The following is a 24,684-nucleotide window of genomic DNA, read 5'->3' as shown; positions in this document are numbered from 1 at the left end:
TCCTCTGTTTCCCCACCATGTGGTGTAGCTGGGGGTCTCCAGCTAGGATTATATCCTTTCTATTTAGAGTGGATAGAAGTAATATCATGATGTCTCCCACATCCTCACGCCGTATTTTAGACACCCCATTCTGGTCATTGAATCAAGGTTATTTGATCTAAACACATGCTTTATGTCGAATTACGTTTATCGCTTGGCCTCATTTGTTAATTGGCATTTGCGAACTCACTCTGCATATTGCTGCTTGAGCGTGACCTGATTTGGTGTTGTGGGGGCTGGGCCTGTACAAGCTTGAAGTGTCTGTCTGACTGCTCTAAAAGCCTTTACATGAAAGGATTGTGGATTAAATGGACCCCTTTCTCTCAGTAATATGAGATAAGTAGAGGTTTTAACAAGCACTCAGTGGAGCATCATGTCCTTTTGCATCACCTTGGATGCTGAGACTTTAGCCCTCTTTATTCTACTGCCTATGGATTGTCACAAAATCTGTAATGACACACCCATTTCCTGATGTTGGAATACAGTCTCTTCCATAGTAGCATTTGTTAAAGCTGGAACAGAAATTAAGAATCTAAACTTTCTTAGTACCTGCTGTGCAAAGGCCAGTTACATTGTACTCTGCCCAAACTTCCACGCTTAATTTGACACGTTGAAACATCCCGAAACTAAATTTCAAACTAGCCCTGCTTTATTCAAGCCCAACAAAGACCTTCCCTTCCCTTTCCTTTCCTCACCCTTCCCTGTGTTTTTCTCTATTTGTCTCTGTCCCTCCCTCCCTCCGTGAATCACGGTGAATTATCCATCTCTGCCAGACTGCCCGAGAAAGCCCACTTTTGCCTTGGTGTAAAGTGGAAATCTTAATGTAATTAAATCATTAATTTGGTTCAGTTTAATTAGCACCGCGCTACTTTTAAGCTTAGCCGTGGCAAATGAGATTAGCAGGCAGGTCCGCGGCGGGTGGATGGATACGCCGTCTCCTTTGAAGTCCTGCGGCTGTCTGTGGAGCGCCGTGCCATGATGTTCTTTTTTCACCATCTCTCTTTTGTTTTCTATCTCTCTCTCCCTCTCACTTTCTCTATTTATCTATTTCTCTCTCCCCTCTCTCTCCTTCTTTCTCTTTCTCCTCTCTCTCAATTCTTACTGCTAATTGCTAATTCTTTTAAAAGCATAACTCTGAGCATTAGTGCCCCCCCAAACAACACAACAACAAGGGAATTAGGTGTTTTCGTGTCTTATTTTAATGCTTGTTTCTCATACCACAGCATGAAGGTGAAATGCAAGGTGTTGAAACTTAAAGTCTCAAACAACAACAATGATATTCACCTCTATCTCTCCTTCTCTCTCTCTGTTCTCACTGTGTTTCAGCCCACCTGTATAAGTGTTATGCGCTGCGGGACAGCTGTGGGATGTGTCTGAAGGCTGACCCCAGGTTCGAGTGTGGCTGGTGTGTTCAGGAGAAGAAGTGTTCTCTGAGACAGGAGTGTGCGCCGCTGGAGAGTAGCTGGATGCACGCCACCGCCGGCAACAGCCGCTGTACACACCCAAAGATCACCAAGGTGAGACAGGCTCTTGGTGTGTGTGGGTGTGGGTGTGCAGTAGGATCCAGTTCAAATCAAACTTTATTTGTCACATGCGCCGAATACAACATGTGTAGATCTTACAGTGAAATGCTTACTTACAAGCCCTTAACCAACAGTGCAGTTCAAGAAAATATTTACTTGGCCTTCCAAGTGGCGCAGCTGTCTAAAGCACTGCCTCGCAGTGCTAGAGGCGTCACTACAGACCTGGTTCCGATCCCGGGCTGTATCACAACAGGAGTCCCATAGGACGGCGCACAATTGGCCCCGTGTCGTCTGGGTTAGGGGAGGGTTTGGCCGGGGGGCTTTACTTGGCTCATCGCCCTCTAGTGACTCCTTGTGGTGGGCCGTGCACCTCTAGGCTGACCTTGGTTGTCAGTTGAACGGTGTTTCCTCCGACATGTTGCTGCAGCTGGCTTCGGGGTTAAGCGGGCGGGTGTTAAGAGGCGCGGTTTGGCGGGTCATATTTTGGAGGACGCATGACTCGACCTTCGCCTTTCCCGAGCCCGTTGGTGACTTGCAGTGATGAGAAATTGAAATTGGGGAGAAAAAGGGGGTAAAAGAAAAATATATATATTCTAAAAGTAAAAAATACTATCAAAAGTAACACAATAAAATAACAATAACGAGGCTATATACAGGGAGTACCGGTACCAAGTCAATGTGCTGGGGTACAGGTTAGTCGAGTTAATTAGGTAGGGGTAAAGTGACTATGCATAGATAATAAACAGTGAGTAGCAGCATTGTAAAAACAAAGGGGGGGGGGGGGGGGGGTGTCAATGTAAATAGTCCAGGTGGCCATTTGATCAAATATTAAGTAGTCTTATGGTTTGGGGTTAGCCGCTGTTAAGGGGCCTTTTGGATCTAGACTTGGCGCTCCGGTACCGCTTGCCGTGCGGTACCAAAGAGAACAGTCTATGACTTGGGGGACTTTTTGGGCCTTCCTCTGATACCGCCTATATAGGTCTTGGATGGCAGGAAGCTTGGTCCCCATGATGTACTGGGCTGTACGCACTACCCTCTGTAGCGCCTTACTGTCGGAGGCCAAGCAGTTGCCATTCCAGACGGTGATGCAACCGGTCAGGATGCTCTCGATGGTGCAGCTGTAGAACTTTTTGAAGATTTGTGGACCCATACCAAATATTTTCAGTCTCCTGAGGGGCGAATAGGTGTTGTTATGCCCTCTTCATGACTGTCTTGGTGTGTTTGGACCATGATAGTTTGTTGGTGATGTGGACACCAAGGAACTTGAAGCTCTCGACCCGCTCCTCTACAGCCCCATCGATGTGAATGGGGGTGTGTTTGGCCCTCCTTTCCCTGTAGTCCACGATCAGCTCCTTTGTCTTGCTCACATTGAGGGAGAGGTTGTTGTCCTGGCACCACACGGCCAGGTCTCTGACCTCCTCCCTATTGGCTGTCTCATCTTTGTCGGTGATCAGGCCTACCACTGTTGTGTTGTCAGCAAACTTAATGATGTTGTTGGAGTCGTGCTTGGCCACGCAGTCATGGGTGAACAGGGCGTACAGGAGGGGACTAAACACGCACCCCTGAGGGGCCCCCGTGTTGAGGATCAGCGTGGCAGATGTGTTGCTACCTACCCTTACCACCTGGGGACGGCCCGTCAGGAAGTCCAGGATCCAGTTGCAGAGGGAGGTGTTCAGTCCCAGGGTCCTTAGCTTAGTGATGAGCTTTGTGGTCGCTATGGTGTTGAACGCTGAGCTGTAGTCAATGAACAGCATTCTCACATAGGTGTTCCTTTGCCCAGGTGGGAAAGGGAAGTGTGGAGTGCGATTGAGATTGCGTCATCTGTGGATCTATTGGGGCAGTATGCTTCTTGGCTACGGACGTGAGTGCTACGAGGCTCTTTCGTATAGCTGGATTGGATGGACGGTGGTCATCTGTTGATCTGTGCCTCAGTAAAGATCTGATGCTGGCTGTGTACCAGACTACTGTTCTCTCTCTCTCGCTGTCTCTCTCTCTCTCTCTGTCTCTCTCTGTCTCTGTCTCTCTCTCGCTGTCTCTATCTCTGTATCTCTCCCTCTCTCTCTCTGTCACTCTTTCTCTCTATCTCCGTCCTTCTCTGCTCTAGTGCTAAACCTCACAATGCGTTTATAGCTGATTACATCCATACCACCTACACACAGCAACAAGCCCAGCCCACACTCCGCCTACTCCTGATTTAACCTCACCCCATTCAAGAACAAATCCAACTCATTCCTCTATTATTGCTATTTGCAGTATATTTGCTGCACCTGACACCTTGCTTGGGGGCAAATGCAGAGTGTTGTGTTAGTGTGTGTGTCTGCGTCCTTTAATCTACTCTGGAGAGGCAGCTAGTGTTTCAGCACATTATAAATCCCAGATATTGGATAATTGGCACTGGCACAGGAAGTAATCCCTCCACGATGCCTGCCTCTCTCTCTCTCTCTCTCTCTCAGACAGAGTTCACAAGACGGAAGGAGGGAAGGAAGGAGAGGGAGGGAGGGGAAGGTGCCAACTGAAAGGAAATTCCGCAGTAAAGAGAATGAATACATAAAAATGCTTGATAGGTCGTTGCGTCATTCGGTAGTGATCTCTCTGAAATGGCACCCTATGGTCATGAAAGCAGCCCACCTTACAAGCTGAAAGGCAGCTGCTCTGTGATATGGTTGTAACAAAGAGCAGAGGACCTTGACTCCATGTTACATCAACCTCATGAGAGATAACATGTTCCTCTTTAACAACTCTCTTTCCCTTTTTCAAATGGTCTCATTCTCTTGTCTTCATCTTTTTTACATTGTCGTTCTTTCTCTCATCTCTCTCTCTCTCGCTCTCTCCATCCCTTTCTCTCGCTCTCTCTCCATCCCTTTCTCTCGCTCTCTCTCCATCCCTTTCTCTCACTCTCTCTCTCTCTGTCTCTCTCCATCCCTTTCTCTCTCTCTCTCTCCATCCCTTTCTCTCGCTCTCTCTCTCTCTCTGTCTCTCTCTCTCTCTCCATCCCTTTCTCTCACTCTCTCTCTGTCTCTCTCCATCCCTTTCTCTCGCTCTCTCTCCATCCCTTTCTCTCGCTCTCTCTCTGTCTCTCTCTCTCTCTCCATCCCTTTCTCTGTCTCTAATTATTCATATGATGGGGACTGTGTGCCTCTTTATATTAGCAGGTGGATTAGCTGGTAATTTCATTTGGAATATTAGAGTATTTAACCAGGATTTCCCAGCTCTTTCTTCATTGCACTAGGAGCCCCAGAGTGGTGCAAGTAATTTAATTATCTTTCTCTTCCTCCTCATTGTCCGTCAATAAGGAGCATCTCATGAATTTTGACTGACATCTCGACTGCTAGTCGGTACTCAGAGGGCCCAAACATTCTACCCTCCCTTCCCAATCCATCACAAAGGGGTCTGAATAGCTCTTACGCCTCTCTTTTCCTCCTCCCACTCTGGAGGAACGGGGAAGACAAAGCGCCGGAATGAGGCTACGTCTGATAAGGGGAGGGGGGCCGGAGTCCCCCCTCAGCTAGTGTCTCTCCCCCCATAATAACCAACCCTCCCTCTCTCCTCTCCATCCCTCCCTCAGCCTAGGCCGGTGCTCTGTTCCTGGTTCTGTGTGTGTTTGTGTGTGTGTGAGTTGTCTCAGATAAATATTATATCAGAGTGAATGCACTTAGCTGAGAGTGAGTGGGTAGGAGGGATGTTCCTGTGCTACTTATTGTCTCTCTATCCCCCGACCCCCTTGTTAGAGAGCACCCTGGATTTGATTTGACACTTCAGCACGTAAAATATACATCTGTTGTTCTGCCGTGCGTGTGCAAGGGGATTCTTGTTTTATTCAGAGGAAGAGGGGGGTGTGATTAGAGAGAGAGAAGGGGATTGAGAGGGGTGTACGAAAGTGAAGAACTATAGGAGTGGTGGAGTGGGGCTCAGCACATTGAGTTAAGGATTCTTCAGAGTAATCTAGCTCCTGTATGTTCCTACTGTGGCCAAAATCCATCTCCAACTGTCATGTCCATGTTTCAATCCACGTGGAGCAATGAGGTATTCTGCTGTATAAATGGGCCCTTATTTGTCCCTACGCTCATTCTCTTTCTCTCTCTCTCTCACTCGCTCTCTCTCTCTCCTTCTCTCAGGGTGTGGGGGGTGGGGGGTCATGTGAAACGACCCCTCTGAAACCAATTAAAACACCCTACTTCAACGTTTTAACTTCAGTTCAGTGTTCAGAGTTCAGAGACCAGTGTTCAGAGTTCAGTGTTCAGAGTTCAGTGTTCAGAGGCCAGTGTTTTCATCATGACAGGTCCTAGAGGTTCCCAGGGGTCAGACTGAGAACTCATAAGATGAGCAAACAAACTAGAAAGGCTATAGAGCACAGACGCCTCTGAAGATCACAGACAATGTGTGTGTCAGACCCTATGAGGTCTGTTTACAATGCTTTCTGAGGGAGATTGCAGCCTGTAAGATAAAAAGCAGGAACCAAATAGAGGACATCTGCTCCACCATTCACACTGTTGTAGTTGTTATTATGGGTATAGGAGTCGCCCCTCAGCTTCACCCCCCTCATTACAACCCCCTCACTCCTCCCTGACCAAAACTACCCTACACAATTTGGCAGTGTCAGGGTAGGTTCATACTGTGTTTGACAGCTATGCAATACACTGTATTTCTCTAAATGATGTTGCCTATGTGTTGAGTGGTTCCAGAAACATGGTCTCCTAGCATTGGCTGTCAGCATAACTGTCTTCCTTCCCCAGCCTCTCTTTGAATACAGTAACAACCCAATTTACAGCCTGCCTCAGCCCGTGTGGGCATGTGTCCCTAGTTCCCAGTCCAACCACACTGGCGTCACCCTGCTGTAGCCCTGCTCCACACTGGTTTGACGGCCTACAGCACAGACCTCTAGCAACCACCATTCTGCCCCACTCTGCTTTTACAGGATACAGCACCGCTGCCATGTCATTATGTGGTAGAGGCATAGCGCTGGGGCTGAGTGAGGTTAGGCTGCCTGTGAAAGCCTAGCCGCTGGGGATTGCTACTGGGGCCACTACAGAACCCAGGGGTGGCCAGCCAATGAAACGCAATAATGCCTCAGGACACGCCAGGGCGCCGTTTCCCTGACACGCTCTGCCCAGCCAACCAGGTTGTGGAACAGGCAGCCAGTGAGATTACCCATAATTACCTCGTGATGGTTGTTAGAGGCCGCCTCCCGGACGCTGCCGCCTCACATCAGTCATCATATTTGTTTTGTCATGCCACACCTGTCCTCGTTACGGGGAGTAATTTGGCTAAATAAATCACATTATGAAGCTGCCGTGTGACACGCTGCTACAGAATGGCGATGCGGGAGCCGGTGTAATAACTTTCAATTAGGTGGGGAAGAGGCCTTTCGCTGTGCGCCACACAAGGTTTTTCTGTTTTTCAAAGCGGATAGGTGATTTTTCTTCATTAAAACACGGCTTGCTGGATTATGGTGTGTGGGTGAACGTGAGAGAAAGAGTAGCCAGGACAAACATATTTTCACTATATCACTAATATCATCAAAATCAATATATCATAGCACATTTTTGGGCTCATTCAGTAGTTTGATAAAGTAGAATCCTGTGTAAAAATGAATGTTAAAAGTACCATTTATATTCCTAAAACATTGTTTGAAAATTATACTGCTGCTGCTTCCTATTGTCATTGTTTTTTGATTGATGGCCGAGTCTCAAACACCGGTTTTAGATATTCATAATCAATATACTCTAATAAGTTGACATTTTGAAGAAAAGTTACTCCCTACACACGTGTTACACTTGTGTTCAGATTACTTGTATTTGCTAAATTAGTACCTTATAAATTGCACACATATTTACCAAGCGGTCACTCAAGACTGGAATTGATTAGCTTGTTCTACTGTAATCAATAGCGCATGCAAATGAAGCACTTTCGTTGATATTGTATTGAAATCAATGCAACTGGGATACTACAGTAACTGCTGCGATATGTAGACTACTGTTTGCGCTCTTCTAATAGATAAACCTCAATTAACTTTGGTATGCATACAGTATCTGTCAATAGAAGACAACCTGTCATTGCTACTTATCAACTTATATCTCTTATAACTTATAATGGAGTAGATCATTTCAACAAATCCTCAAATCGGTTTCTAAATAGCGACAGGGGTTGGCTTTCATTTGAATGATAGATTAACCCTCAAATCCGTGAATTCAAGTGAGGCCAGAGACATTTCTAATAAAATATTCTAGCCAGCGTGGACAAGTCCCACTACGGACTGGCACATATAACAAAAACACTGGTACTAAACCAAAAATATTGATCCGTTTTAAGCAATCGATTTTGTGAGATCGTGCTGCCTATTAACTTTAATACTAACATCACAAATCTGAGGTAAAAATTATATGTATTTCCTGGAATTCTTGTGGTGAAAACATTAGTCTGTGTAATGTAGTAACACATTCTGTCCACCATAGGTAAATTAGCATAATATAACATAATTCAATATGTTGAAGTTATTCAATATTTGAATATATGATGATAGTATTTGTAGCACACTCACAAATGTGTTCAACAATGACATCTATTTCTTCCTACTTTAACCATGGAAAGAGTTTTAAAAAATGCTCCTAAGCACAATTTAACCAGGTGCTCTAGACTAGAGCGTCAGCAGCAGACATAGTCTCCCACACAAAGTGCCATTTAGTCTGCCCTGCGTAGACTTACAGTACAAGGTGTTGGCCTTACCTTGCCTCTCACTGACTTCTAACCATATAGTCATTGGTTCTGACAATGATCTTCTTCTCTCCCTCCCTCCTTCCTTTCCTCCCTCCCTGTGTGTTTGTCTTGCAGCTGTTTCCGGAGACAGGGCCGAGACAGGGGGGCACCAGACTGACCATCACGGGGGAGAACCTGGGCCTACAGTTCAGGGACATCCAGACAGGAGTGCGTCTGGGCAAGGTGCCCTGTATCCCCATCGAAGAGGAGTACATCAGCTCGGAGAGGTGAGGAGGCTCAGCTGCCTGGCACTCACCACTCTCACCATCACCCACGACTCCTACAAGTGTCCTCTATCTCCCTCTTCCTCTCAGTGTATATCCCATCTCATCCTCTTCTGCTTCCTGTTGACATTGTCCTTCTGTCCATCTCTCTTCACCTGTCTATTATCTTCTTCCTCTGCTCAGTGTATAGACATCCTCTTCAGCTTTCTCTTTCCTCTCCTTTGACCTCCCTGCTCCCTATATATACAGCTCATTAATTGAATGTAGATAGATCAAACAATCTCTCCATAGAGCATTTAGATGGTAGATGCCCCCTTTCAAATTGGAGGAATCACTACACAAATATCAGACAGCTATACTGTAGCTACAGTTGAGCTCAACACGTGTGTCTTCCCATGTGTCCCTAACTCCTCTCCCCTCCTCCCTCTCCCTTTTTCTCTCTCATACCTTCCCTACTATCACCCCTCTCTCCTACAGAATTGTGTGTTTGCTGAACGACGCCACGGGCTACCGGGTGCAGGAGGCTAACGTGGAGGTGTGTGTGAGGGACTGCCTGGCAGACTACAGGGCCCTCTCACCCCGAGCATTCACCTTCGTGGTAAGTAGCACCCAGGTGACACAGCCATGGTCAGGGGTGGATGGATCCTTACATTAGACAATGATTATTGGTAATTTTGTTGATTGCATAATAAACGTGTCTTCTACAGACGCCCTTCTTCACGCGGGTGCTGCCTGCCCAGGGCCCTCTCTCAGGGGGCACCAGGATCACCATCGAGGGCAACCACCTCAATGCCGGCAGCTCTGTGTCTGTCAACATCGGACGCCACCTCTGCCACTTCAAAAAGTGAGTGTCAGTCTGTCAATTCATACTTCCTGTCTTTAGCTCAGTGGACCCATTGCTGTGCAACACCTAGTGCAGGGTACAGTAGATCTCAGTCTTCACCTGTATGAGGAATATTAACAGACTGCCTGTTGAAAGCGGGGCTGCCCTGCATTGCAGCTGAGAGGTAGGTAGAGCCCAGCCAGGTAGGGTGAGTGCCAGGTTCCTACCGGGGGGGGGTAGTGAGGGGACATACAGGGGGATTGAGGGGACATACAGGGGGAGTGGGGTGAGGGAACATACATGGGCAGTGAGGGGAGATACACGGGGAGTGAGGGTGAGGGGAGGTACAGGGGGAGTGTGGGGAGGTACAAGGGGAGTGGGGGGGTTCAGGGGGAGTGTGGGGAGATACAGGGTGAGTGAGGGGAGAAATGGGGCTTGAGGGGAGATAGCTCGGCCAGCCTCTGACTAATTTAGAACTCTTGCTGGACCAGAGCCAGGACTATCAGTGAAATACCCCCATTTACAGTACCAGTCAAAAGTTTGGACACACCTACTCATTCCCACTGAGGCGCAGGAACCTGTAGAGCCGGCCAAGGCGTGGGAACCCGGCGAGCCGGCCGAGGCAGGCACTGGGAGCCCGACGAGGCAGGCACTGGGAGCACGACGAGGCAGGCACGGGAGCCCGACGAGCCGGCCGAGGCAGGTACGGAAGCCAGTATGAGCCAGCTGAGGGAGGCACGGGAGCCCGCCGAGCTTGCTGAGGCATCCCCGGTAGCTTCGGCAATTTAAGCCTGATGGGCCAACTGAGGCTTGAGAACCTGTCGAGCCAGCTGAGGCATGGAAGCCTGACGAGTCGGCTGAGGCTTCTCCGGTTGCTTCGGCAGCTGCCCTTGGACCCGATGTCACCAGTAAAAAAAATTACAAATCCCTGTTGCTTCCCTTTGGTGAGGCGTTATTCTGTAACGTGTACGCTGGGAGTCGGGAAGCGAGTAGAGGGAGTGCAAATGTAATAATAAATAAAACATAGCACAAAACAAGAAACACAAAGCGTGAAACAGAATAAGTCAATAACACCTGGCGAAAGAACCAAAGGGAGTGACAGATATTGGGGAGCTAATCAGGAAGGTGATGGAGTCCAAGTGAGTATCATGATGCGCAGGTGCGTGTAACGATGGTGGCAGGTGTGCGTAATGGTGAGACAACTGGCGACAACGAGCCCCAGAGAGGAGGAGCGGGAGTAGACGTGACAGTCCTGTTGAAAAACAAATGTTAGTCCCACTAAGCTCAAACCTGATGGAATGGCGTATCGCTGCAGAATGCTGTGGTAGCCATGCTTGTTAAGTGTGCCTTGAATTTTAAATAAATCACTGACAGTTTCACCAGCAAAGCACCCCCACACCATCACACCTCCTCCTCCATGCTTCACGGTGGGAACCACACATGCAGAGATTATCCGTTCACCTACTCTGCGTCTCACAAGACACGGCGGTTGGAACCAAAAATCTCCAATTTAGACAAAGGACAGATTTCCACCAGTCTGATGTCCATTGCTCGTGTTTCTTGGTTCTTATCAAGTCTCTTCTTCTTATTGGTGTCCTTTAGTAGTGGTTTCTTTGCAGCAATTCAACCATGAAGGCCTGATTTCACGCAGTCTTCTGAACAGTTGATGTTGAGATGTGTCTGTTACTTGAACTCTGTGAAGCATTTATTTAGGCTGCAATTTCTGAGGCTGGTAACTGTAATGTACTTATCCTCTGCAGCAGAGGTAACTCTGGGTCTTTCTTTCCTGTGGCGGTCCTCATGAGAGCCAGTTTCATCATAGCTCTTAATGGTTTTTGCGACTGCACTTGAAGAAACTTTCAAAGTTCTTGACATTTTCCGCATTGACTGACTTTCATGTCTTAAAGTAATGAAGGACTGTTGTATCTCTTTGCTTATTCGAGCTGTTCTTGCCATAATATGGACTTGGACTTTTACCAAATAGGGTTATCTTCTGTATACCACCCCTTCCTTGTTACAACACAACTGATTGGCTCAAACGCATTAAGATTGAAAGAAATTTCACAAATGAACTTTTAACAATACACACCTGTTAATTGAAATGCATTCCAGGTGACTACCTCATGAAGATGGTTGAGAGAATTCCAAGAGTGTGCAAAGCTGTCATCAAGGCAACGGGTGGCTACTTTGAAGAATCAAATATAAAATATATTTTGATTTGTTTAACACTTTTTTGGTTACTACATGACTCCATATGTGTTATTTCATAGTTTTGATTTCTTCGCTATTATTCTACAATATAGAAAATAGTACAAATAAAGATAAACCCTTGAATGAGTAGGTGTGTTCAAACTTTTCACTGGCACTGTATGTGTATATGAATGTATTTATCTGTGTATGTACAGTTGAAGTCGGAAGTTTACATACACTTAGGTTGGAGTCATTAAAACTTGTTTTTCAACCACTCCACAAATTTCTTGTTAACAAACTATAGTTTTGGTAAGTCGGTTAAGACATCTACTTTGTGCATGACACAAGTCATTTTTCCAAAAATTGTTTACAGACAGATTATTTCACTTATAATTCACTGTATCACAATTCCAGTGGGTCAGAAGTTTACATACACTAAGTTGACTGTGCCTTTAAAAAGCTTGGAAAATTCCAGAAAAGGATGTCATTGCGTTGGAAGCTTTTGATAGGCCAATTGACATAATTTGAGTCAATTGGAGGTGTACCCGTGGATTATATTTCAAGGCCTACCTTCAAACTCAGTTCCTCTTTGCTTGACATCATGGGAAAATCAAAAGAAATCAGCCAAGACCTCAGAAAAAGAATTGTACACCTCCACAAGTCTGGTTCATCCTTGGGAGCAATTTCCAAACGCCGGAAGGTACCACGTTCATCTGTGCAAACAATAGTACGCAAGTATAAACACCATGGGACCACGCAGCCGTCATACCGCTCAGGAAGGAGACGCGTTCTGTCTCCTAGAGATGAACGTATTTTGGTGCGAAAAGTGCAAATCAATCCTAGAACAACCGCAAAGGACCTTGTGAAGATGCTGGAGGAAACAGGTTCAAAAGTATCTATATCCACAGTAAAACAAGTCCTATATTGACATAGTACCGCTCAGCAAGGAAGAAGCCCCTGCTCCAAAACCACCATAAAAAAAGCCAGTCTACGGTTTGCAACTGCACATGGGGAGAAATATCGTACTTTTTGGAGAAATGTTCTCTGGTCTGATGAAACAAAAATAGAACTGTTTGGCCATAATGACCATCGTTATGTTTGGAGGAAAAAGGGGGACGCTTGCAAGCCAAAGAACACCATCCCAACCGTGAAGCACGGAGGTGGCAGCATCTTGTTGTGGGGGTGCTTTGCTGCAGGAGAGACTGGTGCACTTCACAAAATGGATGGCATCAAGAGGAAGGAAAATTATGCGGATATATTGAAGCAACATCTCAAGACATCAGTCAGGAAGTTAAAGCTTGGTGGCGAATGGATCTTATAAATGGACAATGACCCCAAGCATACTTTCAAAGTTGTGGCAAAATGGGTTAAGAACAACAAAGTCAAGGTATTGGAGTGGCCATCACAAATCCCTGACATCAATCCTATAGAAAATTTGTGGGCAGAACTGAAAAAGCGTGTGCGTGCAAGGAGGCCTACAAACCTGACTCAGTTACACCAGCTCTGTCAGGGGGAATGGGCCAAAGTTCACCCAATTTAGTGAAAGGCAATGCTACCAAATACTAATTGAGCGTATGTAAACTTCTGACCCACAGGGAATTTGATGAAAGAAATATAAGCTGAAATAAAGCATTCTCTCTACTATTATTCTGACATCAGGAATTGTGAAAAACTGAGTTTAAATGTATTTGGCTATGGTGTATGTACACTTCAGACTTCAACTGTATGTATGTATGTATGTATGTATGTATGTATGTATGTATGTATGTATGTATGTATGTATGTATGTATGTATGTATGTATGTGTATGCAAAAATATATATGGGGGATTGGAAATGATGCAGACAATTACATTGATGGAAGCTACAATCTATCTGCAATATTAAAGCTGATCCACCCCCTTAAAAAAATGATATAAATATTAATAATACCCCCACCTCCCGCTGATCCACCCTGCCTTCTGTTGACTGGAAGTGTCAGTGTTTAAGATGCAGTGTGTGAGTGTCTGCGTTGTCTGTGTTTTTCCTATGTCATATGCAGTATGTGCATGTAATCTTGCTAATGTGCATACATCTCACAGCGCTACAGTAGGTCTTTGTTTTCATCCAAGCTTTGTTTACACTGTTAGCCTGGGTAGTAAAACACTATTTCCATTAAAAGGTAATCCAGCCGATTATCTTTTCTTCTGTGGTGTTGTCTTCTTCCCTCTCTTCCTCTCTGTGTTTGCCTCATTCTTGTTTTGTTATTTGTCACAAACACCTTTGTCAAAATATGTGCGGTCTTGGGAAGGTTTGTGGAGCGTACATCAGGGTGTTCCCATGGAAACGGGGCGAGGGGAATCAGAGGAGACATTGCAGGCACGTCTCCAGGCAGGACCTGGGAATCGCACCAGAATCACTCCTCTTCACTCCTAGAAAGACTGTGGCACTTTCCCACAAATTCAAGCATCATTCAACAGTGCTTCATATTAGATATTGTAGTTATTGTGTGTTATGACTAGCAGCAAACAGTATGAATCAATGCCAATGGGAAACACACACAGAACAAATCATCAGTGCTCTTTCATGTTCTTACAGGTATTGCTATTTAGTTTTCAGGGAGAGAGGTGCACAATCTTGGACCTTTACCAGTTACATTGACAAGAAAAGCAGTCATCTGTATCATCCTTTAACCTCTCTGTCCCTGCAGGAGGAATTCCCGGGAGATAGTGTGTATGACCCCAGCAGGGTTGACCCCAGGCAGCACACCAGTCATGGTGGACATCGACTCTGCTGAGCTGAGGAACCCAGAGGTCAAATACAACTACACTGACGACCCCACCATCCTGAGGATCGAACCCGACTGGAGTATCGCTAGGTACGGAGGAGATCTGGGTATTTACATGCGTATCGCCTGGTTCTCTGGTGCTGGTCTGGGTTACAGTAGTGTAGCTACAGTGGCACCTCTGTATAAGAGACACTTAGAGATGTCCCATGAGTTAGCGAGGGGCGTACCACTGATCACCATGCGTATGTGTGTAAATACACAACCTTGTGAAAAGCCCACTTTGACACAGATCGCTCTGCTTCCTGGTAAACATGTTAAACCACAGCACTGTTACAAGATGCCACAGCCCCTCCCCCCACCCTTCTGTCTCTGTTGACACCACTACCTTCTTCATCTACAATAGATTTATATAATAGGCTGTTGGAATGGAATGGGGAGTATTCCCATCGCTCTGTGGGACTGGCTGTGGAGCAGCTGTGGGCCAACCGCTGCCCCAGACCCCCCATGACTTGTGCTCTGTGTGGGGGGGATGAAGGTGGCTACAGAGCCTTAGCCTGGATGGGTGAATGGGCTAACCGACTGACTGTCCCCCCAATGTCTCTAGTGATTCGCCTCATATCTGGGCTCCATCTGGCCCAGTGCATAACAGCAATCAGAAAAACAGACAGGAACACATGTACACATACATGAACAAATGAAAAACAAATGACTGAGATTCCTGGATCTCTCAAAGACAAAATTCTCTCAGGTGATTGATGTGACCGCTTCTGGCCCAAATGGCAGCACAGCATAAACCAGTGGCTAGGAGATGTGTGAACAACATGTTGTTCATCTGTTCATAAAGTTCTACTTTCATGTCTATGTTAACTGCAGTGCAATGTTTTGAATAGGGAGTTGTATACTGGTACATTTACATGTGCTCATATTGTATTTGTAACTTTCTGAAAAAAGAGACTAGATTAAAACACTTCTTGGTTTTCTGGAGTGAAAAAATAAAATAAATAGCTTATTGATTGAATAAGTGGCTGCTAAATTGCTTCATAATATACAGCAAAGGGAGAGAATACGATTAACAAAGTAGAAGGGAAGCGCTAGAGTAATTGAGAGAGAATGAAAAAGGAGAGGAAAAAGCAGGAATCCATTCACTAAGTTACTTTGTCAAAGCCCAGTGGAGCCATGTTGCTGCTTAAGATGAGCGCCATGCAGATTGTGGCTGGGACTAGAGCTGGGCATGGGGCCGGGGCCTGGGGCTCTGGATGGGGCCGGGGTCTGGATGGGGCTGGGGCTGTGATTGAAGCTCTGGATGGGGCTGGGACTGGGGCTCTGGATTGGGGTGGGATTGGGGCTCTGGATGGGGTGTGGGACTGGGGCTCTGGATGGGGCTGGGACTGGGGCTCTGGATGGGGCTGGGACTGGGGCTCTGGATGGGGCTGGGACTGGGGCTCTGGATGGGGCTGTGGCTCTGGATGGGGCTGGGACTGGGGCTCTGGATGGGACTGGGGCTCTGGATGGGGCTGGGACTGGGGCTCTGGATGAGGCTGGGACTGGGGCTCTGGATGGGGTGTGGGACTGGGGCTCTGGATGGGGCTGGGACTGGGGCTCTGGATGGTACTGGGGCTGTGCTGGTGGGGAAGAGAGAGAGTCTATTCTCAATGTCCCGTCGGTTAAGCGTTAAGCGTATAGCTGAGTTAAGAGGGCTTTCTGAGAGCCGGGCTGGAGGTAGAGGCTTTACACAAATAACATCTGTGGAGAAGTTGGTGTCGGCTTCCAGCTGTATTAAGGCAGTCTCAGCCGTATCCCCAGCCTCATCCCCAGTCTCAGCCCAAGCACCAGCCCCAGCCTCAACCTTAGCCTCAACCTCAGCCCCCGCCTCAACCCCAGCCTCAGCCCCAGCCTCGGCCAGAAGCTGCCTGTCCATGCATGCAGGGGGAAGGAAGTCGACAGCAGAGAACACAGCACTCACCAGAGTAGATAAAGGAAAGCACAGGGATGGAGGCACGCATTACTTCCCAGACATAGTGGGTGTTATTATGTACGGGCTTTCCAGACACTGGGATTGTAACTAGTCACTCCATTTGTGACTGTCTCCTAGTACTTACAGTACACATACAACACATCTTACTTTCAGGGTGTATATTCACAACTTCACCCAAAGCTGGCAACTGAATATACTTAAATCTACTGATGTCTACTAATTTGCTATGCATGCTCACATTTACATAATTGTTAAGCAAGTTATTATTTTGTCTCGTCAGTGGTGGAACCCTGTTGACCATCAGTGGTACTAACCTAGCCACCATCAGAGAGCCCAAGATCAGAGCTAAGTATGGCTCTGCTGAGTCTTTCCATGTGAGTATGAACCTGGCCAGACGCCTCAATTAACACACCTCACTCACACACACCTCATTCACTCACACACACACACACTTCACTCACACACAGATCACTCATTTTTACACATCTCAGTCACACACACACACCTCACTCACACACTAGTGATGCGCGGGTTGACTCATAACCCGTAGTCCCCGAAAACAATACCTTAAAGAATCCATAAATGTATCATTCTTGTGTAATTTAGGTTTTTCTTTCATTTTTGGGGGCTATCTGTCATTATAGCATAAGCCTTAACTTTAGGTCCTAACTGTACACGCGCCAAATAGCCTACAAGCCAATCGCCAAATGCTTTTGGGAACGTGCAGACAAAGTTAACGTTGATCTACAAAGACAAAAAGGACAAAGTCAGAGTTGAATTCAATAAGAGAAACGCTGCAAAATGGAGAGTTGAAAATGAAGAGAAAGGAGGGCTGGAAAAGTAATATTGTTTGGGAAAGATTTGTTGAAGTAGTAAAAGAGGATGATATGTTGTGTGTGATGATTGTGAGGCGCTATACAAATTCAACAGTCACAAGACGGGGACTTCAAATAGGCCTATGGCACATCAAGGAAACTGTAGCCTGCTCTTCAGATGTGTTAAATGGAACCTGAAATGTGGACATTGACAGTACGTCTATAACCTCTCAAATAGCCTTCATATTAACTCCTGGAGGATTAAGCATTTCTTGCAGTAAAATGATACACCAAATATAGGCTACATTTTGAGTTGGGAACAGGAGTATAGAAATATGATTTATTTATTTTTGCATCTTGAGAGAATGCGAATGCACAATTAGAGACCGTCTGTAGAGGTGCTATCTTTATCAGCATCATAGACGCTGATAGTATTTCAACCACATAAAATATGCATACAACCCCAAGTGAAATCTTATCAGAAACATGTTGGGTCACTTTAACAGCTTTCTAATGGTCAAACTGATGTCATTTGGAATTTTTCCACATTTCCCGTTTTTGTTTTGTTATTGTATTTTCTCCCCGGTCCCTAAATGTCTTCTCTCTGTGAAGAGAGCAGAGATGACAGATTCAACTTTACTGATGTCAACGAGATTGAAGCATTCATTCCAACGATGTATTACATTATTGGTGAAGCTGCATGTATCTAATTATAGACAAGTTGACTAACAAATAGCCTTACAAAATTTCAGAGATCATAAGCAGAAACATATCTAAATCAGGCCCAAAAAATCCTTCACCCTCTGTCAAAAAGTCGTTGCGCCATCTCTGATTTTAACCTACAACTCAGTCTATATTAGCTGGTTAGGGTTGGTGCGGGCCTCAGACACACCTCACTCACACACACCTCACTCACACACACACACACACACACACACACACACACACACACACACACACACACACACACACACACACACACACACACACACACACACACACACACACACACACACACACACACACACACACACACACACACACACACACACACACACACACACACACACACACACACACACACACACACACATAAACACATAAACACACACACACACACACACACACTCACCTTGAACTCACACACACACACCTCACCCACACGCACACATCACTCACACCTCACACACACACACCTCACCTACACACACCGCGTCACACGGTGTGTCTTCCAAGGTGGCCGTCAGACTGTCTGCCCATTCAGTGTCTTGTTTCTGCCCTGCTCCTTGGAACAAGACATCCAACACCCCCCCAGGCCGTTTAACCTTTCAAATGTCACAGGACAACAAAGCAGTGTTGGCAAATCACCCCTCACCCCCCTCACCTTGCACCACGGGGCTCCATTAACCTTTCCTCCAGTTCTAACAGAAGGGAATCAACTTCTGCTTAATGACCGTGTCCTAATGCCCCGTCCCTTGTGCTCAGTTTAAACTAGCTTCTCCTCTAGACACAATGCTGCTGAGGTCCTTGTGCTCAATGTTGGTTAGCATGTTTAGTGGTCTCTGTAGAGAAGCATACAGCGTAGGTGATTATTACAGTTCTGAAACTACTAGCAATGGCTGGAGACATAAACACAACACACCAAAGCAGAAATATTTTCCTAGACTTACGAATGTTTAGCTGGGGATTAGAGAAACTATAATGAGATATATATAAACCAATACAGCAACCTGGGTTCCCTAGGGGACCAAACAATTTGTCATATCACACTTTACTAAAAACAATTTTCCCTCTCAGAACTGCACAGTGTTTAATAACTCTGTGATGGTGTGCCTGGCCCCCTCGGTTTCCGACTCCGAGAGGGGCTTCTCAGACACGGGCAGTGGGCCGGATGAGATCGGCTTCTACATGGACAACGTCCACGCTCTGATGGTGGTCAACGAGACGTTCAGCTACTACCCCGACCCCGTGTTCGAACTCCTCAGCCCCACCGGGGTCCTGGAGCTAAAACCCACCTCACCTCTAATCCTCAAGGTAAAGAGCCTGAGCAGAGTGGCTGGAGTGGGGAGTGAACACTCAGGATCAGAGAGGCTCACGCATTTTAATGACTTGATATTGATGTTATTTAACGTTTACCAGTGATTTGTCTTTCACCTGTCTATCTCATAAACCATTAATATACTTGTATTTGTTTACCTTTAATCCCTATTGAAATACAGTGTATAATCCTACTATTATATAAAATAATCGACTGATTATTCGATGTAGATTATACAAGTATCCCCCAGCTCCGACTCAAAACATAAACATTGTGATGGTGGTGCTTCATTATTTTCCTGTGAGCCAATTGAAATAGAAAAAAAAAACAGAGCAACTATAATTTCTTTAAATGAAATGTATTAACGAAACCTTTTCTGATTGCAGAGAGAATCCCCCGCCTGGCTTGTTAAAACTAACCTCCACATTAGCACAGTGATGAGAATAAGAAAAAGCAATTTGGTGAAATAATCAGGGGTATTTTACGAGATGCGCATTGCATTCGCCACGGAATTCATTTGGCATCTGATATGATGTGTGTTGCTAGAGGTGGTGTCGGGGTGCGTGCGTGCCTGATGCAGGGTGAAATGATAGTGGATAGAATGCATGCCTAAAATGTTCCAGGGCGTGACCTGCCCGGGAGGAGCCCTGTGGAGAGAGGGATTGGAAGTCTGCTCTTTTCTCATGCTACTAGAGCAGTGGGTGGCAGAACAGCTCTCTCTCTCTCTCCACCTGCTCCTCTTATTGCTCCTCTCTCTGTAGTTGAAGGCTACAGATCTGTCAGACAATGCCCTCGTTCTTACACCGTGGCATAGAGACAGACACTTGGAAAACAAATAAGAAAAAATGTGAAGTTTTCCTGAAACTTTTGTCAAATAGAATTCTTGTATCCTCCAACATTGGAGCCAGCTTCAGACTTGTCCGCTAGCAGCCTTGGATCCTGGGAGTTGCCTGACTGGTTGAAGACGAGGTTCATTATACTGTTCCTAGCCATGGATGAAAGGCTGTGCCATGTTGATTAAAGTTTGACATTGTGTTTCTGTTTGTCCCCTCAGGGTCGTAACCTTATCCCTGCGGCCCCTGGTAACTCCAGGTTGAACTACACAGTGTTCATCGGGGAGACCCCCTGTGTGCTAACCCTCTCTGAAACCCAGCTGCTGTGTGAATGGCCCAACCTCACCGGACAGCACAAAGTCACGGTGGGCACTCGACACCATTTCACATAACAGACTCTCTTTGGACTGAGTTCACACTATCTCCCTCATCTTCACTGGGCTTTACCTAACATGTATTCTTATATTTTAATTCCATCAGTTCATTTTGTTCAGTAAAATTCTACATTTCATGTGATTTCAGTTCAAAATAGTATTTATTTTTTTATGTGCAAAGGCTACTCTCTCTAAATATCCTCAAATACTCCCACACAGTCCCCTCCAAACGTACCTCTACTCGCCTCTCTAGTCACACTGTCTGTGTGACATTTACTAGTCTGGAATACCTTGAAAGTACTGACAATGCATCCATGTAATTCAATATGAAGGCTTTCCAAGCTACCAGTAGGCTTGGAGCTGGATTTTTTCCCCGTAACTAAATGTCATGTTGAATATTGAATAGTCCGTGTGTGTGTGGTGGGCTGGGAAGAAGGGCACAGCTATGTGTTGTATTCCCTCTGTAAAATGACCTACATACAGGGGACCCCACAAGTCTGTGTCTCTGGATGGGTGCAGCCGCGTGTGTGTGAGTGTGTGGGTGTGTTGTTTTGTTTGCTCCCTCAGATGCACAACTGTGTGTTGGTGGCTGTGCCCCCTGCGAGTTTTCTAAGAAATGTATTTGGCCTTTATGTTTTTTTGTTCTCTTCAGTCCCTTCCTTGTCAATACAATTAAGCAATAAGGCCCGCGGGGGTGTGGTATATGGCCAATAACCACGGCTATGGGCTGTTCTTAAGCACGACACAACGCGGAGTGTCTGGATACAGCCCTTAGCTGTGGTGTATTGGCCATATACCACAAACCCCCGATGTGCCTTATTGCTATTATAAACTGGTTACCAACGTAATTAGAACAGTAAACAAGTAGTTTTGCGTCATACTCATGGTATATTGTCTCTTATACCACGGCCATCAGCATCCAGGGCTCGAACGACCCGGTTTCTAAAATAAAATAGATGATGTTTAGAACCTATGTCATCAACAGGAGGAACTTTTAGCACCTGAACCAAAACAACCCAATTTTATAAGTCTAACATTCTTTGGCTGTGTTAACTTGATGAGGCTCTACTTTAAAGTGCAGTAATCATAGTTCATCTAAACCCTTATCAACCCCCCAGTGAATACCTTGATTTGAGATATTCCAGTAATGGGTTCTGTCAGACCTGCTGCGTTTATGTAAATGTTGTTTGTTAGAACCCATTCCCAGTGTTTTACTCCTATTAATGAGTTTGGTTCCTGAGGGGAAGTCTCTTTCACTGTACTGATTGCTTTGTTTGATTACACTCTGTGACGTGTTTCTCTGTCTGTGTGTGTGTGTGTGTGTGTGTGTGTGTGTGTGTGTGTGTGTGTGTGTGTGTGTGTGTGTGTCTTCAGGTCCGGGTGGGTGGGTTCGAGTACTCCCCTGGTACTCTCCAGATCTACTCAGATAGCCTGCTGACGCTGCCCGCCATCATCGGCATCGGGGGAGGTGGCGGTCTGTTGCTATTGGTCATCATCGCTGTGCTCATCGCCTACAAGAGGAAGTCCCGTGATGCTGACCGCACCCTGAAACGTCTGCAGCTGCAGATGGACAACCTGGAGTCCAGAGTGGCCCTGGAGTGTAAAGAAGGTATGACAGACACACACTCTCTCTCTCTCTCTTTTCTCTCTCTCTCTCTATATGTATATTTAAAAAAATGTCTCACTCTTTTTTCCTCTCTCTATCTCTCTCTGTCTATACACACACAGTATATTAATATACTGCCGTTCAAAAGTTTGGAGTCGCTTAGAAATGTCCTTGTTTTTGAAAGAAAATCTATTTTTTTGTTCATTCAAATAACATCAAATTGATCAGAAATACAGTGTAGACATTGTTAATGTTGTAAATGACTATTGTAGCTGGAAACGGCTGATATTTAATGGAATATCTACATAGGCGTACAGAGGCCCATTATCAGCAACCATCACTCCTGTGTTCCAATGGCACGTTATGTTAGCTAATCCAAGTATATCATTTTAAAAGGCTAATTGATCATTAGAAAATCCTTTTGCAATTATGTTAGCACAGCTGAAAACTGTTGTTCTGAATAAAGAAGCAATAAAACTGTCCTTTAGACTAGTTGAGTATCTGGAGCATCAGCATTTGTGGGTTTGATTACAGGCTCAAAATGGCCAGAAACAAATACCTTTCTTCTGAAACTTGTCAATCTATTCTTGTTCTGAGAAATGAAGGCTATTCCATGCAAGAAATTGCCAAGAAACTGAAGATCTTGTACAACGCTGTGTACTACTCCCTTCACAGAACAGCGCAAACCTGCTCTAACCAGAATAGAAAGAAGAGTGGGAGGGCCCGGTGCACAACTGAGCAAGAGGACAAGTATATTAGTGTCTAGTTTGAGAAACAGATGCCTCACAAGTCCTCAACTGGCAGCTTCATTAAATAGTACCCGCAAAACACCAGTGTCAACGTTAACAGTGAAGAGGCGACTCCGGGATGCTGGCCTTCTAGGCATAGTTCCTCTGTCCAGTGCCTGTTTTCTTTTGCCCATCTTAATATTTTATTTTTATTGGCCAGTCTGAGATATGGCCTTTTCTTTGCAACAGCATCCCGAAGTCGTCTCATCACTGTTGACGTTGAGACTGGTGGACAAAACATTTGCTTTTCTTTCAAAAACAAGGACATTTCTTAGTGACCCCAAACTTTTGAACGGTAGTGTATATTTATAAAAATGCTCACTCTTTTCTCTCTCTCTCTCTCTCTCTCTCTCTCTCTCTCTCTCTCTCTCTCTCTCTCTCTCTCTCTCTCTCTCTCTCTCTCTCTCTCTCTCTCTCTCTCTCTCTCTCTCACTCTCACTCTCACTCTCACTCTCTTCTCTTTCTTTCTCTTTTCTCGCTCTCTTCTCTCTCTCTCTCCCTCTTTCTCACTCTTCTCTGTCTCTCTTCTCTTTGTCTCTCTCTTTTACTCTTTCTCTTTGTCTCTCTATTTCATAATCACTCTCTTCTTCTGTATCTGTGTGGATATGTCACTATCCTGTAGCTGCGCTCTGTCCAGTCGTCATGGTAACAGGTTGGTGTGGATGATGCCCGGCCTGAAGCTCTGTGGTGGTGGTGTGGCCGCGGTATCCTCAGAATGTGTGTGTGTTTATGTTGTGCTGACAACCCTGTTGGTGTTGTGGCGTTGTGCGGTGCAGTGCGTCTCTGCTGCGTTGGGCTCTGCCTGCCTGCTGTAATCCGAAAGATGGACGGAGACTAATTGGCCATTATCTGTGGCTGGATGTCCGGAGGGTCACAACCTTGTCAGTCGCAGCCCATAGCACAGCCTGTGGCCAAACACTGAGGGATACAGAGATAGAGGGAGGAGAAATCTGGCAGGGAGAGAGAGAACAGAGGGACTGTGTGGGGTCAGATGGAACAGTACAGGGGGCATTGTAGAGTGATTCATGTAAAGCTGCTGTTACTCCACTTGTATACCTGATATAATGAGCATTGTTGAAAGACCAGCAGCACCAGATAGTGACAGTATTCTACACCTCTGTCTGTGTAGCTGGGAGGTTTGGTATAGAAACCCTGAGCTCCACTTGGAAGTGGAGCATTGCTGTGTCCCCGCCCCATGCCCCAGCAGACTGTGGGGTGGGCCTGGCAGCGGGGAGCTGGGCGTGTCACACTAAGTGTCAGTCAGCAGGGGAGAGGATTGGATGATAGGAGAGGTGGAGCTCAGTGAACCGTGCTGGAAGGGCCATCAGAGAGCAGTGTAATCCAAACAAACACACAGACTACATTAACGGTCACACGGCTAATGAGTCATTAACAGATTAGATGCTGCTGCAACTGTTGACGGGGAGAAGATCGTCTGTGTAGTTTACTCTGCTGGATGTAATGGTGGCTTTGCCTCAGCGCTTACACACAACAAACTCAATAGAGTGAAGAACAACTCTTTTATTTACTCAATCAATGGAAAGTCTAGACATAGCCAGTCATCTTTTCTGCCAGTAATTTATGTTCACAATTCTTAAATAATAACTTAAAATAGTAACTCAAAATAATTTTTGCCTCTTTTATTTGTTATTTGTCATCTTTTATGATTATACAGATAACACAGACGGGCATTGTAGAGTGATTCATGTAAAGCTGCTGTTCCATTCAGACAGAACAGGTAGAGGGCAAAACACATGGATCCCTACCAAATCAAATCAAACCCACCCCAACCCCCCCATGCTATAATAGAGCCTCAAACCTAGACTTAAAGCAGGCCCTCATATACAATGAGTAATATAATCAAATAGTACAAATAATACAAAGATATTAAGTAAAAGAATGATACAAGTTCTAATTTGGGCTGGTTTATGGAGTTG

General features: G+C 45.7%; 1 protein-coding gene across 2 annotated transcripts in view; it reads left to right on the top strand.

The window, feature by feature from the left end:
* Positions 1–24,684, top strand: part of LOC139557411 (plexin-A1-like) — a 271,441-nt gene that overhangs the window by 222,544 nt on the left and 24,213 nt on the right. For both annotated transcript variants that reach the window (XM_071372182.1, XM_071372181.1), the window contains exons 12-20: positions 1,366–1,556; positions 8,391–8,542; positions 9,017–9,137; positions 9,247–9,383; positions 14,241–14,408; positions 16,574–16,667; positions 18,906–19,142; positions 20,201–20,344; positions 21,728–21,962. In XM_071372182.1, coding sequence (XP_071228283.1) covers positions 1,366–1,556; positions 8,391–8,542; positions 9,017–9,137; positions 9,247–9,383; positions 14,241–14,408; positions 16,574–16,667; positions 18,906–19,142; positions 20,201–20,344; positions 21,728–21,962 — 1,479 coding nt within the window. The remainder of the gene's footprint in view (positions 1–1,365; positions 1,557–8,390; positions 8,543–9,016; positions 9,138–9,246; positions 9,384–14,240; positions 14,409–16,573; positions 16,668–18,905; positions 19,143–20,200; positions 20,345–21,727; positions 21,963–24,684) is intronic.

Source organism: Salvelinus alpinus, chromosome 28 (genome assembly GCF_045679555.1).
Source record: "Salvelinus alpinus chromosome 28, SLU_Salpinus.1, whole genome shotgun sequence".
Taxonomy (NCBI): Eukaryota; Metazoa; Chordata; class Actinopteri; order Salmoniformes; family Salmonidae; genus Salvelinus; species Salvelinus alpinus.
The sequence above is the reverse complement of the archived record's forward strand: the minus strand, read 5'-3'. Positions and strand labels throughout refer to the sequence as shown.